Genomic DNA, 15,143 nt, shown 5'->3' on the forward strand with positions numbered 1-15,143 from the left:
CTCTGGCCCCCATAAAGACACCGTACTATTTTTGGTTGTTTTTTTTTTTTTTGCATCACACTAGTGATGCACAGGAGTTACTCCTGGCTCATGCACTCAGGAATTGACAATGTTTGGTGGACCATATGGGATGCTAGGAATCGAATCCGGGTTGGCCGTGTGCAAGGCAAACGCTCTACCCACTGTGCTATTGCTCCAGCCCCAGACACTGCACTGTTTTCACCTGTAACCCTACTCCTTGATAACTAGGTGAAATTGTGTGGGTACTTTGATTTTCACCAACTAGCCAGTAGGAGAATTAATATTGTGAGAAGAATTTTCTGTGCTTTAGTGTCCTTTAATTAATAATATTTGATTAGTCCAATGTATTGGGTGGCATATTTCTTCCTAGACTTCATTCCGTGATCATGAGAAGACTGACAATATCTGAATAGGAGAGAAAAGGTAATTAGATTTGAATTTCACAGATACCCATTGGTAGCTGTGTTTAAATGGGCGAAGCTGAAGCTACAAAGACCAAAAGGGAACTAAATAACAATCCAAGTGAAAAAACTGTTTATCTTAAATAATGGTAACTGAGATGATTATATAAACATTTTAGCAAAAATTATTTTGATTTGAGTTTATTTTATAATTGCTTATTTTACATTACATAAAGATCAAGCTGATAGAGCAAAGTATGTATTTTTTTATTTTGATTTTTATTTGGGCCACACCCAGTTGTGATGAGGGCTTGTTCCTGGATCTTCTCTGGCGAGGCTTAGGAGACCATGTAGGATGCCAGTGTTTAAACAAAGGTTGGCTGTATTCAAGGCAATCAAATTACCTGCTGAACTATTGCTCCAGTCCTAATATATATCTTTTGTAATAATAATGGTTTCCTACATGTTTTGAATGTTTGCTAAATATTAGGTGTTGCTGAGTTTTTTTGTGCACATTATCCTTTTTAAATGCTCTCAACAGCCTGGTAAAGTATCCTTAATTTATTGATGATGAATAGACCCAAGAGATGGAATAATGTTTAAAGTTGTAGATAGGAAATGCATGAATTTGAGAGGAAAAAATAAAATTGTGTTTAGATGGAGTGATAGCACAGTGGGCAGGGCATTTGCCTTGCATGCAACCAACATGGCCAACCCGAGTTCGATTCCTCCGCCCCTCTTGGAGAGCCCAGCAAGCTACCGAGAGTATCTCACCCGCCCGGCAAAGCCTGGCAAGCTCCCCCTGACTTATTCGATATGCCAAACACACTAGCAACAAGTCTCACAATGGAGATGTTACTGGGCCTGCTCGAGAAAATCGATGAACATCCAGAGGACAATGACAGTGACAGTGTTTAGATGGGGATCTTAAAATATTCATTTATTTATTTATTTTTGCTTTTTTGGTCACACCCAGTGATGCACAGGGGTTACTCCTGGCGCTGCACTCAGGACTTACTCAGGGGAACAGATGGCATGCTGGTAATTGAACCCGGGTCAACCACATGCGAGGCAAATTCCCTACCCACTATGCTATCGCTCCAGCCCCCCAATTTTTTTTTCTTTTTTTATTAGTGAAACACCATGAGGTACAGTTATAGACTTACAAATTTTGTGCTTGGGTTTCAGTTATACAATGATCAAGTGCCCATCCCTCCACCAGTGCCCGTCATCCATCACCATGGGCCCCAAATATTTATTTTTATTTATTTATTTATTTATTTTTGCTTTTTTTGGGTCACACCCAGCGATGCACAGGGATTACTCCTGGCTCTGCACTCAGGAGTTACTCCTGGCGGTGCTCAGGGGACCATATGGGATGCTGGGAATCGAACCTGGGTCAGCCGTGTGCAAGGCAAACGCCCTACCCGCTGTGCTATCTCTCCAGCCCCTAAATATTTATTTTTAATTGTGGAGATGGCAGTGCTTGGGTCTGGAGTTGCTAAGGGACTACCTGGATCATACCCTGGTGTGGTTGGGGTAGGTGACCCAAATGTTTGAACCTATGGTTGCATACATGCAAAATTGGCACTCTGCTATTTGAGCCACATTCCTGGCCTTGAGTATCTGTCTTTATGTATAGCACAGAACATTCTTGGGTTTTGAAAGTTTCCTAAGTTTAGCACATAGTAAATAATAAAAGTGTTCTTTGTTGAGCATGTATTGTATGCTGACATTCTTCCAAATCTTTGACACATACTTACTAGGTTAATTTTTATAACAGTCCTGAAAGTCAGGTGACAGATTCAAGAAGGTTGCAGAGTAGAGATTAGAGTCCATGAAGTATTCTATTTCTGCAATATTTTTTCTGATTTATGATTTTGGGGCCACACCTGGCTGTGCTCAGGTTTTAGTCCTGACTTTGTGCTCGTGGGTCACTCCTGGCGGGCTCTGGGGGACTATAGGGTGCCAGGATCGAACCCAGGTTAGCTGGGTGCAAAGTGAACACCCTACCTGTTGTACAATTGCTCTGGCCCCTACTCCTGCAGTATTAATACATTGTATGTTGTCTTAATAAGTGGGGAGATAGACCTGGCTGTGTTTCAAATGTACCAAGCTCTCTTCATTACAAAAATGATTAGGTTTGAGGTATTACTAATAATTATTTTGGAGTTTGTGTTTTTTTTTCGTGGTCGATGGCAGTAAAATATAGACCCTTTAAAGGATTTTCTCAGGTTGTGTGCCATGCCCAGCAGTGCTCAGGGGTCTATGGGCTCTGTGCTTGGGTTGACCATACAATTCTAGGGATCAAACCTGGGCCTCCTGCATGCAGAGTATGGGCTCAGCTTGGTGAGCTATCACTCCAACCTCAAATGTGACTTTTGTTTGTTAGTTTTTGAGACACATTCGATGATACTAAGGGGCTACTTGTTCTGCAATCGGGAATTACTCTCAGCAGTGCTTGGAAGACATTATGGGAGCCCAGGGATTGAAACTGGGTCTGCCACATTCAAGGCAATACTTGAATGTATTCGCTCCGACCCTCTAAATATGATTTTTTATCTTAAATTTTTTTTATGGCTCTCAGTTTACTTGGTCCAGTTTCATTTTTGTTTTTGTGCACACCTAGTGATGCGCAGAGGTTACTTCTGCTCTGCACTGAGGAATTAATCCTGACAGTTCTCAGGAGAACATATGGAGTGCAGGGGATCAAACCTGGTTCAGTTGTGTGCTAGGCAAGCACCCAACCTGCTATACTAACTCTCAGGTTTGCTGATCCTGTTTTGCCCATTAGAGTTTCATTTTGCTCCTGCTCACAACTTTGAGACATTGTAGTGAAAAGAGCACTGTCTCAGATTCATGTATTGCTGAATTTTTACCCTACTGGTTACTAGATTTGTGACTTTGGAAAGGTTGTAAAACCTTAGAATTTACTTTCTTTTACCTATGAGATGAGCTTTTACTTATAAAATGAGCAAAAGTCCCTTCAAGGCTCTTGCCTTGCATGTGATCTAATTAATGGCTCTGCTAATGGCTTTGATCTGTGGCTTCCCAAGTGGTCCCTAGAGCCTGTCACAAGTGATCCCTGAGTGCAGAGTCGGAGTAAGCTCTGAACACAGTCAGGCCTGGCCTAAGGGGGAAAAAAAGAAAGAAAAAATACTACTTAGCACATGACAGATTTAAAATCTATAACTGCTTAACTAATTACTAAATGAAACATTTTCAATTTAAGTATCATTTCTTTCCTTATGCTTGCCCAGTTTCCCAGGAGAGTTTCCAGGAGAGGTCTATAGTTGCCAAACACTTGGACTTTTGACCATTAGACTCAGAATTAGATACAGTAGAGTTCCTGAATAAATTATGAGGAGAAATGCATTAATTTTTTATGACATTATGAGAACATTCTGTGTTTCACTTTTATAGAGAGATAATCTTCTCTCTTAAAAAGGAACACTGATAAGGAAAACGCCACCTACTTGCATTTCTGAAATCCAATCATGAATGAATGAATGAGTGATATTCTAGTTAGAAATGAAGAAAAAATAAGTGATAAAACTTTCTTGAGGAAAACAAAAATTCACAGGAAGTTTTGTTTCTGAAATGTTTCCTTCCTATTTGTCTGCTAATGTAGGTAAGTGGCAATTTATGATCTGATTTGGAACAGTATATTAATAGAAAAAGCAAATACACAAAAGGTCAGCAGCAGTCTGATTATTCTGGGAACATTCTTTTAGGATTTCTGATTTGTAGTGTAATGCTTTTATTTTACAGAAATAAGTTACTTGAGTTTCTTGTCTGGTTTTGGACCTAGTAATATTGGCCTCATAGACTATTTAGCAGTGTAACTCCTTTTCAGTTTTACAGAGTTTGAGAAGAATACTTTTTTTTTTAAATTTGGTTTCTGTGAATTACAAAGTTATTATTCATGGTTGAGTTTCATGGCATACAATGTTTCAGTACCAATCCCTTCACCAGTGTCCACTTGCCTTCACCAAAGCCAGAAGCCTACCCTTGTTTTTTTCAATAACTTTTGGCACAGTACAGTACTGTGATAGGGTTCCGTGAGTACCACTTTACTATCTTTCAGCTACCCTTCCTCTTCCCAGTTATTATTTCTTTAAAAGTTTGGTTAGAATTTACTAGTGGCCATTGGCTTTTAGGGGGAGAGTAGGGAAAGGCTTTTGATTACTGTTTCATTTCATTGTCAGGAAGGGTCTGTTCAGTTCCTGATTTCCATGAATTAGAATTTCATGTTTCACAAAACCTCTAAGAATTTCTTCTGTGTTGTCCAGTTTGTTGCCATATAATTACTATCACACTGTTAGAAATACTCTTAGGATTGTTTATATTTCTGTAGTATCTGTTATATCATCTCTTTCATTAATTTAGTTTGTTTTTTCTTTTGGAGTTTGACTAGGGTTTTATCTAGTTTATTAATTCTTTCTTGAGCCATCTGCTGGTTTTGTTTACATTTTAGATTGTCTTTTGGATCTGAAATTAAATCAGATATTCATTTCATCCAGCTTTTATTGTTTTCTTCTATTTATTAATTATCTGTTTTTCTGTATTTGTAATACTTTGGTTCAGGTTTTTTCATTGATGGTTCTTCTTGTCTCCTGAAATGTTAATCATAGTTAAACATAGGTCTGTGTTACCACAAATTTCTTTCTTTCTTTTTAATTTCCCTTTGATTTCCTTGCTCATATCATTGTGCCCTGATACCTGATATTTCAGTTTTCATAAATTTATTGACTTGTTTTGTGGTGTATCACACCTGTCCTTGAGAATGTTCCTTGAGGTTTTAAAAAAAAGGATGTTCTGGTGTTTTGAGGTGGAATGATCTATAAATTATTCCCATCTTGCCTAGTTTATCATCTGAGGCATTTGTTTCTTTTTTGTTTGCTTTTGACTTTTGGGCCACACCTGACTCTGCTTAAAGCTCACTCCTGTGCCCATTGGGTCACTCCTTGCAGCGCTCAGGGGACCATATGTGGTGCTGGGGATTGGCTCTGTGCTTGGGAAGTGCTTTAACCTCTCTGCTATCTCTGGTCCCTCTTCCTTTGTTTTGTTTTTAAACTATGATTAACATTTATCTAACACTGTTACAATAGTGTTAAAATTTATGCTATTGATATCAAAGTTACTGCACCCCCACCACTGTCAGTGACTAAGATCCTTCACCACTGTCCCCATGTCACTTCTAGGACTCCTCATTATTTCTGCTACCCCTTGATAACCTGAGTTTGTAATCCAAAAACCAAGTGTTTGTCATTATTTGATGCTCTCTGTTCCCTTGTTTTTTTCTCTTTCTCTGTACCACAGATGATTGAGCTCATCCAGTATTTGTTGTTTTCCTTCTAAATTATTTTGCTTTTAAACATGATACTCTCCTGTGCTAGTCATGCTGCAACAACATACACGATTACATGTTTTCATGAAACTGCATTATTTTTCCATTGTGTATATACACCACAACTTATCTTGGACATTTGGGTTGTTTCCATATCCTGGCTATATTACTAAGCACTCAATGAACATAAAAGAGTGTGTGTGTGTGTGTGTGTGTGTGTGTGTTTTGTGTATGTCTATATCTTATCTATATATAATTATATCTGTATCTAATGGGAAATGATAAAGGGTTGGAAAGCACCACAGGGTGGAGAAACAGAATAGGGCTAGGTAAAAGATTGACTATTTCAAGGAAAGCTGATTTGGGCCAAAGAGATAGTACAGCAGATAAGGTGCTTACCTTGTATGCGGTCAACATGGGTTTGATCCCAAGCACCACATAGGGTCTACCAAGCTTGTCAGGAATGATATCTGAGCTCAGAGTCAGGATCATGGTGCTCAAATCCTGAGCACCGTTGGGTGTGGTCCAAAAACTGAAACCAAAAAGAGCCAAACAGACAAAAAAGGAGATGGTAAAAGTTGGCTTCCTTGAGAAAATGAGGAGTTAGTTGAAGAACATAAGAGAGTTAGCCATTCAGCTCTGGGGCCGGGGGTGGAGGGAAATATTTTGGTAGACAAAAGTGCCACTGTAACGATCTTAAGATGGGAGCATATATGACAAGGCACTAAAGGATAAGATTTACAGATGGTAGAGGGAGAGTTGTTTACAATTTTACAGTACCTTGTTGTTTTTCATGCAAATTATGTGGGAAGTCATCTGCAAGTTAACTAAACATAATATACATTTAAAAATAGCACTTTTCATATATTATATACAATGTGTATTTTATGTAGTTCATGTCAGTGCTTTAGATTTATCATTCTGTGCCTACTTTTTTTCTCTCTAATCGATAATATCGTTTTCTTATTTCAGAAAGACCCAGATTATCTGAAACTTTGGTTGGACAACTTTGTTTCTAGCTATGAGCAGTTCTTAGATGTTGACTTTGAAAAACTGCCCACCAGGTATGTATAAACATGTAAATCTTTACTCTTGGGTGAGTTTGTTAGTTTTTATCACAAAGACACCATTGATGACTGATAACAAGAATGGCAGTTACATGACACATAAAATCCTGTGTAACTTTGCTCTTTCAAGTTAATTTACCACATCTATTCTTGGTTATGCTGAATCTCGCTACTAGACTTTTTCAATTATGGTGGCACCTTGTGTCAATGCATTTCACTTCAGTTCATCACTTCCCAGAGTTACCTCCAGATTTTACAAGTTAATCTTTCATGAGACTGTCTTTACATCATATGCCAACCAGTTCCAAGTCTTGGGAACTACTCACACTTTTTTTTTTTTTTTGGACTTTTTGGCTTTTTGGTTCACACCTGGTGATGCTCAGGGATTACTCCTGGCTCTGCACTCAGAAATTACTCCTGACAGTGCTTCAGGGACCATATGGGGTGCCAGGGATCAAAACTGGGTTGAATGCATGCAAGGCAAATACCTTCCCCATTTACTATCACTCTGGCCCCTACTCACACTTCTTACCAACTGAGTAGTAGTTGGAGATTCTCAAATCTTCCCATTTTATAACTTTTTACAGTGAATTATAGAACTCAGTGAAAGTGTTGTAAAAAGTTTTATTATAAAGTATAGAAGTAGAAAAGGGCCTGCAAAGAGATGCAGATGCAGGATTCATATGCCCTTTGCCTAAACATCTGTTTGTTTTAATAAGGAAATACTTTGAACTTTGGGTATTAAAATTTTATCAAGCCTTATTAGTCATTGACTTTGCATTTGAGGTCTGTCATCCAGCTCCTCACCAATCCCAGGAACTTGAGGGTGGCCTAGTTTTTCTGTTGTGGCCAGCTTCTCTCTTGAAAATATCTAAGGACCCACCATACGTCCCAAAATGCACCTCACATAAAAAGGATTTCTTTATAGTGTCATAGACCTGTGAGTTGAAGTTTCTATTTCTGACCTTCAGAGTGGGCCTTAGAAAACATCTTGGAGGGAGTCAGGTCAGAGCAATATACAGCAAATAGGTTGCTTGCTTTGCATGCAGCCAACTGTGGTTTGATCCCCAGCACCCCATATGATTTCTGAGCATTGCTAGGAGTAATTTCTGACTACAGAGCCAGGAGTACCCCTGAGGACAGCTGGGTGTGACCCCAAAACAAAACAAAGTCTTAGAGACAAAGTATTCAGATTATCAGAAGCTAGACTTGAAAATGGAGGAATTTTGAGAAATTCCATATTGTCTTCCAAAAAAGGCAGGACTAGTCATTATGCCCACCAGCAGTGAAGGAGAGTCCCTTTTTCCCCACACCCACGCCAACACCAGTTACATTTGTTCTTTTAAATGTGTGCCAGAATCTGTGGTGTGAGATATCTCATTGTTCTTTTGATCTGCATCTCCCTGATGAATTAGTGATGAAGAGCATTTTTTCATTCGATTTTGGCTATTCGATTTTCTTCTTTGAGAAAGTTACTATTCAATTCATTGCCCCATTTTCTTATGGGATTGAATGTATTTTCCTTGTAAAGTTCAACCAGTGATCTTTGATATTAACCCCTTATCAGAAGGGTATTGGGTGAATATCCTTTCCCATTCCATGGTCTGTCTTTGTAACCTGGTCATTGTTTCTTTTGAGGTGCAGAAGCTTCTTAGTTTAAAATAGTCCAGTTTGTTTATTTTTGCTTCCACTTGCTTGGTCAGTGGTGTTTCATCTTTGAAGATACCTTTAGCTTCAATATCATGGATGGTTTTGCCGACCTTTTCCTCAATGTTCTCTATGGATTCAGGCATGACGTTGAGGTCTTTAATCCATTTTGATCTGACTTTTGTGCGTAGTGTTAGGTAAAGGTGTGAGCCCTTTTTTTTTTTTTTTTTGCACATAACTGTCCACTTTTGCTAGCACCGTTTCTTGGGAGCTTGTTTGGAGGTTCTAGCCGGGGAGTACAGCTACTTGTATACCCTCCACCGAAGACCTATCTGTCTCTGTTTGGGGAAGGCCGTCCTCTTCCACCGAGCGCGCAGCTTCAGGAGGGACGCACATGGAGTGGTGAGGGAGGAAGGGGACACCCGCCTAGCCAGCCAGATCAGCCTAATGAACCCTGGCGATCAGTGGGGTGACAGATGTCGCAGCCAGATCGCCCTCACATCCGCTAGCACCATTTCTTAAAGAGGCTTTTCTTGTTCCACTTCATATCTCTTGCTCCCTTATCAATGATTAGATGATCATATATTTGAGGGTGTGTGGAAGGATATTCAACTCTATTTCATTGGTCTGTGGATCTGTCTTTATTCCAATACCATGCTGTTTTAATTATTGCTGCTTTTTTTTGTAGTATAGTTTGAGATTGGGAAAGGTGATGCCTCCCATCTGACCCAGTAATACCACTTCGGGAATATACCCAGGGGGCCTCAAAACACACACCGTCTGCACTCCTATGTTCACTGCAGCACTATTCACCATAGCCAGAATCTGTAAAGAACTTGAGTGCCCAAGAACAGACAAATGTATAAAGAAACTATGGCACAACTACACAATGGAACACTATGCAGCTGTCAGGAAAAATGAAGTCATGAAATTTGCCTATAAATGGATGGACATGGAGAGTATCTTGCTGAGTGAAATGAGTCAGAAAGAAAGAGACAGATATAGAATGACTATTCATTTATGGTATATAAAAATATATAGTAGAAGTTTAATATCAATGACCAGGGAAAACAGAGGTTAGGAGGACTAGTCAGTGATTGGAACTAATCACAAGTGTGTGTTGGACTGAGGGTAGGTAGGATAGAGAAGAGACCAGTATGACAATAATATCTGGGAATGATCATGCTGGAAATGGTCTGAAGGTTAAAAGTAGATAAGGGATATTCTTGATAATTGCATTATCAGTATTGCAAACCACACTGCTCAAAAGGAAGAAAAAAAAGGAGAGGGTGGGGAAGGGTGGGGGAAAAGGGAGGGGGAGGGGAGGAGAAGTGCACCTGCTATAGAGGCAGGCAATGGGTGTGGGTTGGGTGGGTGATGGGAGGGAACCTGGGAACACTGGTGCTGGGAAATGTACACTGGTGGAGGGATGGGTATTGGAATACTGTATAAATGAAATCTAATCATAAATGAAATCTAATCATAAACAGCTTTGTAATGGTCTATCTCACTGTGATTCAATAAAAAAGTTTTAAAGGAAAATGGAGGAATTTTAGAAAATTTAAATACTGTGAATTACAAAGATACAAATTGAGTTTCAGGCATACAGTATTCCAACACCAATCCTTTCACCAGTCTCCACTTCCCTCCACAAATGTCCCCAGTTTAAAAATGGAGAAAATTCTTACAAGAAAGAAAGTGCAAGTGAAAATGCAAATCATTTCTCCCTTTGCTTCCCACCATTTCTTCCCTACTGCAGTTCTTGGGATCTCTTTCCAGATAAAATTTTTACTATATCTCAATTATCTTGAAAAGGCCAAATCTTCTCTCCCCTCTCACCCCCCCCCCCCACACTCCCCACATGTCTTCCTCAAAACTCCCAAATGAAACCTGTTTTTCACTTAAAAAAAAAACCCAAATACAGACCAAGTAGTTTTCAGTCAGGAAAGAGAAGTTGGTTGGTTATGGTAAAATACTAGAGCAATGAGGAAATAATTTTAGTCACAAAAGGAGTTCTATTATTATTGTTTTTAAAAGGAGTTATATTTTTGTAGATGTATTGAAAAGAAAGTGAGATGTAGGTTGTGGTTGATAAGAGAGTATCAGGAGCTCTAAAAATCTATAAAGAGGAAAGTTTTTGTCATGGTTTTTGTCCATGGAAGTGGACAGAAAGAAGGTAGGTCCAGGTGAGTTGAGTCTGGAGAATCAAATAGGAGCTGGATTATAAAATGTCATGTTCTCGCACTTTAGGCTTTGCTGTGGATTTAGACTTTTTTTTTTAATGGAATGCACAGCACCCTACTAAAGAATTTCCTGCATGAGAAAATCATATGTATGTTTTTTGAAGTAGCTTTGGTGACTGTATTGGTTTGTTGTTTTGAGGAGCGAGGTGGGATTTGCACCATACCTGGCGATACACAGGGCTTACTCCTGGCTCTGCACTCAAGGATACACTCCTAGCAGAGAAGGGATCATATGGGATGTTGGGGATTGAACCTGGTCGACCATATGCAAAACAAGAACCTTACCCACTGTACTATATCTCTGGTCCCAAAGTGCTTTCTTTTTAATAACTTGCATCATTTTAAATCATGAGCATGAGGATTTCATGAAGTCAGATTTTGAATCATTGAATGTCTGAAATATTGAAGTGAGGACTTCTAAAGTTTTAAGATGCACTCAACGCCAATACATTATAAATGCTTCCTTTCTTTGGAGATCATTTCAATTTTTATTTTAGTCATCGTGATTTATAATGTTATTAATAATCAGGGTTCCATGTATATAACATTCCTCCCCCATACCCATTGTCTCAGGGTGCCCCACTGACCCTTCCCTCTCTCCCTGTCCTAGGGGCCAGATGAAAAGTATCCAGTAAGACCTCGTATGTACTCAACCCGGAGTTAATCACTGGCACCCTGTATTGTTCTCTGAGCCCTGCCAGGAGTGAACCCTGAGCACAGAGCCAGAAGTAAACCCTAATCACGACAGGCACACTCCTAAAATAATTGCCGAAAACCTCAGTCACCTTAAAACTATGCAAATCAAGCTGTGGAGAATTTCCAAATTCTGTATCACATGCTGTTTATGTTGGAGGACCAGCACAGCACGATTCCCCAAGTACTACTGGGAGTGACCCCCAAGCACTGCACTGGAAATAGCCCCTAAGCACTGTTGGGTATGGCCCCCGAACCAAGAAACAACCAAAAATACATTGCTCAAATTTGTTTCCTTTGCTTCCTTAACACTTCTTTTTTGATTTTCAGCATAATATTCGGGAGTCATTCAGTCATTACATATCATTGGTTAGGCAGTATTCTTAGACAAGGAATTCAAATTTGCCCACAATAGAACTTTACTATTAGAAATGTGGGAAGGAGCTCCCAAAAATAAGTTTTAAAGATAAATAAGGAAGTCTACAAACAAACAAAGAGGCAAAAAAGAGCCAGGAAATAAATTGAACCAGAACTTAAAATAACATAAATACTGATGGTAGCAAGCTCTGATACATCAATAATCACCCTTAAGGTGCTGGAGTGATAGTACAATGGGTAGGGCATTTGCCTTGCATGCTGCCAACCCGGGTTTGATTCTCAGCATCCCATATGTTCCCCTAAGCACTGCCAGGAGTAATTTCTGAGTGCAAAGCCAGGTGTAACCCCTGTGCATCACCAGGTGTGACCCTCCCCCCGCCCCCTTCCCCCAAATAAAGCAAAAAGAATCATCCTTAATATGTAAGAACTAAACCATTTTAAAGTTTGAAATGAAAAAGTACAGAGTGGAGAGGATAGATTAAAATTAAAACCAGTGGCTGGAGTACAGTGTGTATGATGTTTGCCTTGTATGCTGATCCAGGCAAAGGTTTGATCCCTGGCACCATATATGGTCTCCTGAGCCCACCAAAAGTGATACTTGAGCGCCGAGCCAGGAGTAAACCCTGAGCACAGCCAAGTGTGGCCCCCAAACCAAAATAAAATAGGAGAAATAAAGATAAGTAAAATATAAAAGTCAGGGAGATAAGTACGGTTAATAATAAGCATGTCAGCTGATCCCCACCACTGTTTGGTTCCCTGAACACCACCCAGAGAATCCATGAACAGTCTGAGAGTAGTAACCTCCCAGCACTGTCAGGTGTGATCCAAAATGATAAATAGTGTTGCATGAATATTCTTTCAGTAGGAGGCACGGAGATAGAACACGCGAGAGGAATGTACAGAGCACAGAGGCCCAAGGCTCGTTCTGGCTCGAGGCAAAGAGCAACTGCCAGAGGCCTCCTTTTATTCCATTTGTTATCAATTATATCCTAATGACTTCATCACAGAGAAAGACTAACGAGAATAGAAACAGTTATAGGATGAGCATTCATCAGAGGAACATCGGGGTATACATTGTCTTGTCAAAGCTGTGCTGTCAAAGCTATGTTGTTATGATTAAAAATGTCAGAGGAAGATATGGAGCTGGACACGTAGGTTTTGCAGATTATGTGTCCCACATTCTTATGGTTGGTTACACATAGGGCAAAGACTCATACTGATACTTGAAGGTTCATCCAGATTAAGGATGTGTAGGAGAGAGGGAAACTGCTGCCTTATACTACCAAGATAATGTATGACCAGGTGGGTGTATGAGAGCACACTGTACTTCTCCAGGTTATTGGACTCCCAAGTTTTTGGCTTGCCCACTTAGTGTGAAGTGGGGCCTCGGTTCTTCTTCCTGCTTGCAGGGCAGCATCCAGAGGCTCATCTTAATGTCCTGGCTTTGCACCAACAAAACAGAAATAACACTTGGATAATTCTTATTTTATTATTTTTTGTTTTCTGGACCTCAAGGGTTTGCACTCAGAAATTAGGGGATGCTGGGAAATGAACCTGGGTCGACTGCATGCGAGGCAAGCTTCGTATCTGCTGTACTATTGCTCTGGCCTGTTAATTCTCATTATATAATAAACTGATTTTGTAGAATCTCTATGTTGGAGATTTGTATGACTTTTCCCTTTTTTCAATCTTTCTCCAAAGTTTAATTATTTGAAATTTATATTGAACTACTCTGTGTTAAATAGAGATAATAATTGCAGCAGTTCACCATAAATATTTAGGAGCTAAACCTGAATGAAACAGATTTCTGGAGTTTGGAAGTTTCAGAAAGAAGGGGCATTGAATGTCATGTAGTAAGCTTTAAGAGGTTAAAAAAATAATTCCAATTTCTTAAATCTTGATGACTTGCAACATGACCCTAAATTTCATATTATAACCAAGGTTCAATTTTATTTCTAGTGAGAGTTAGTTAAAAAACACAAAACTCATAAAACAAAAACCATGCTTGAAAAAGTGAAGATGTAATGGCAGCTCAGTGTTGAAAATCAGTTCTGTTTAAATCTTTCATAGTATTTTGAAATTGCTGTTTTTCTAATCACTTCTTTTTAGTTCTTCAGTAGGAAGGAAAGCATATATACAGGTTTTTCTAGAACCATCTTCAAATAAGTAAAAGATTTGAAAGCTGCAAGTGAGATGGTAGTCAAACTAAATTAAGACTTGTTTTTGTAATGTTGTACATTCAACAGTGTTGGTAATGTGCTTTCATTTTCTGTGTAATTTTATTAAGTCAGATACTAGTTTTGTTTTGTTTTTTTCCACTTGAAGAATAGTTTTGTTTATTTGTGTTTTCTAGTCCTGGCATTTTCTTTTCTTTTTTATTTTCCTAATACTGTGGTTTACAAAGTTGTTCATAATACAGTTGTTTGGGGCAGTCACTGTTCCAGCACCAGTCCCACCCCCAGTGTGACCTTCCCTCTACCATTGTCCTAGTTTCCCATCCACCTCCCAAGCCTGCCCCCATAGCAGGCACAAAATAATTTACTTTATATGGTTTATTTCAACTAAATGGCTAAGGGAATTATCAAAAAATACTTCAGTAAAATAATAGTTGTGAACATTACATCTCACAGTATGGTCATTAAAGTCATTGTCTGAGGGTTTACTAAGCTGTTTACTGCTAGTTAGGCCTCCTGTGTTACTGCTTTTGTTTACTGAACTTAGTTGGCTTCTTTTGTGACTTTCTCATTTAATTTGGTGTGCTCCTGGGTTATCTGTATTGTAGAATTTGGAGGTGTCACTCCAGGATCTGTAGAACTTGGCTGATGAGTTTCAGCGCCTTGGCATGGTTTGTATCTTTTCTGAGATTAGTTGTGAAGTTGTGAAGCTGGGCCATTGTTTACATGGCCTTGGCAGTGGGGGTGTGGCTGCTGGGGCTACTGAAGGTACTGAGGGTTTGGGGGAGGTTGCCCAACCCCACTATGAGAAGACCCCAGAGTTTTTAGCCCCCAGCTGGTATACCTGGAATTTTTGTCAGCTTGGTTTCTCTGCAGAGATTAGTTGGGAAGCAGTGAAGTTGGGCTGTTTGTAATTTGTTGCTGGTGGCTGTGGGGTGTGGAGGTGTTTGCCGGGGTCTCCATAGGGTTTTATAGAAAGATTCTTAGATTTTAGTGATGGCCATATTTAACATAGTCCATTGCCTTTTTTTTTTTTTTGCATAGTTTTTTGGTTTTGGGGCCTACCCAGTGGTTCTCTGGGCTCCTGGCTCTGTGCTCTGGGATAGTTCTTGGAGGGACTCTGGTGATCATTTGGTGTGCTGGAGATTGAATCCAGGTTAGCTGTATGC

At 39.5% G+C, this 15,143-nt stretch overlaps 1 protein-coding gene across 5 annotated transcripts in view; it reads left to right on the plus strand.

Annotated features, from left to right (window-relative positions):
- Positions 1 to 15,143, plus strand: part of NBEAL1 (neurobeachin like 1) — a 174,807-nt gene that overhangs the window by 17,689 nt on the left and 141,975 nt on the right. For all 5 annotated transcript variants that reach the window (XM_056111674.1, XM_056111676.1, XM_056111677.1 and 2 more), the window contains exon 3: positions 6,745 to 6,836. In XM_056111674.1, coding sequence (XP_055967649.1) covers positions 6,745 to 6,836 — 92 coding nt within the window. The remainder of the gene's footprint in view (positions 1 to 6,744; positions 6,837 to 15,143) is intronic.

Source organism: Sorex fumeus, unplaced genomic scaffold (assembly GCF_029834395.1).
Source record: "Sorex fumeus unplaced genomic scaffold, SorFum_2.1 ptg000014l, whole genome shotgun sequence".
Classification (NCBI taxonomy): Eukaryota; Metazoa; Chordata; class Mammalia; order Eulipotyphla; family Soricidae; genus Sorex; species Sorex fumeus.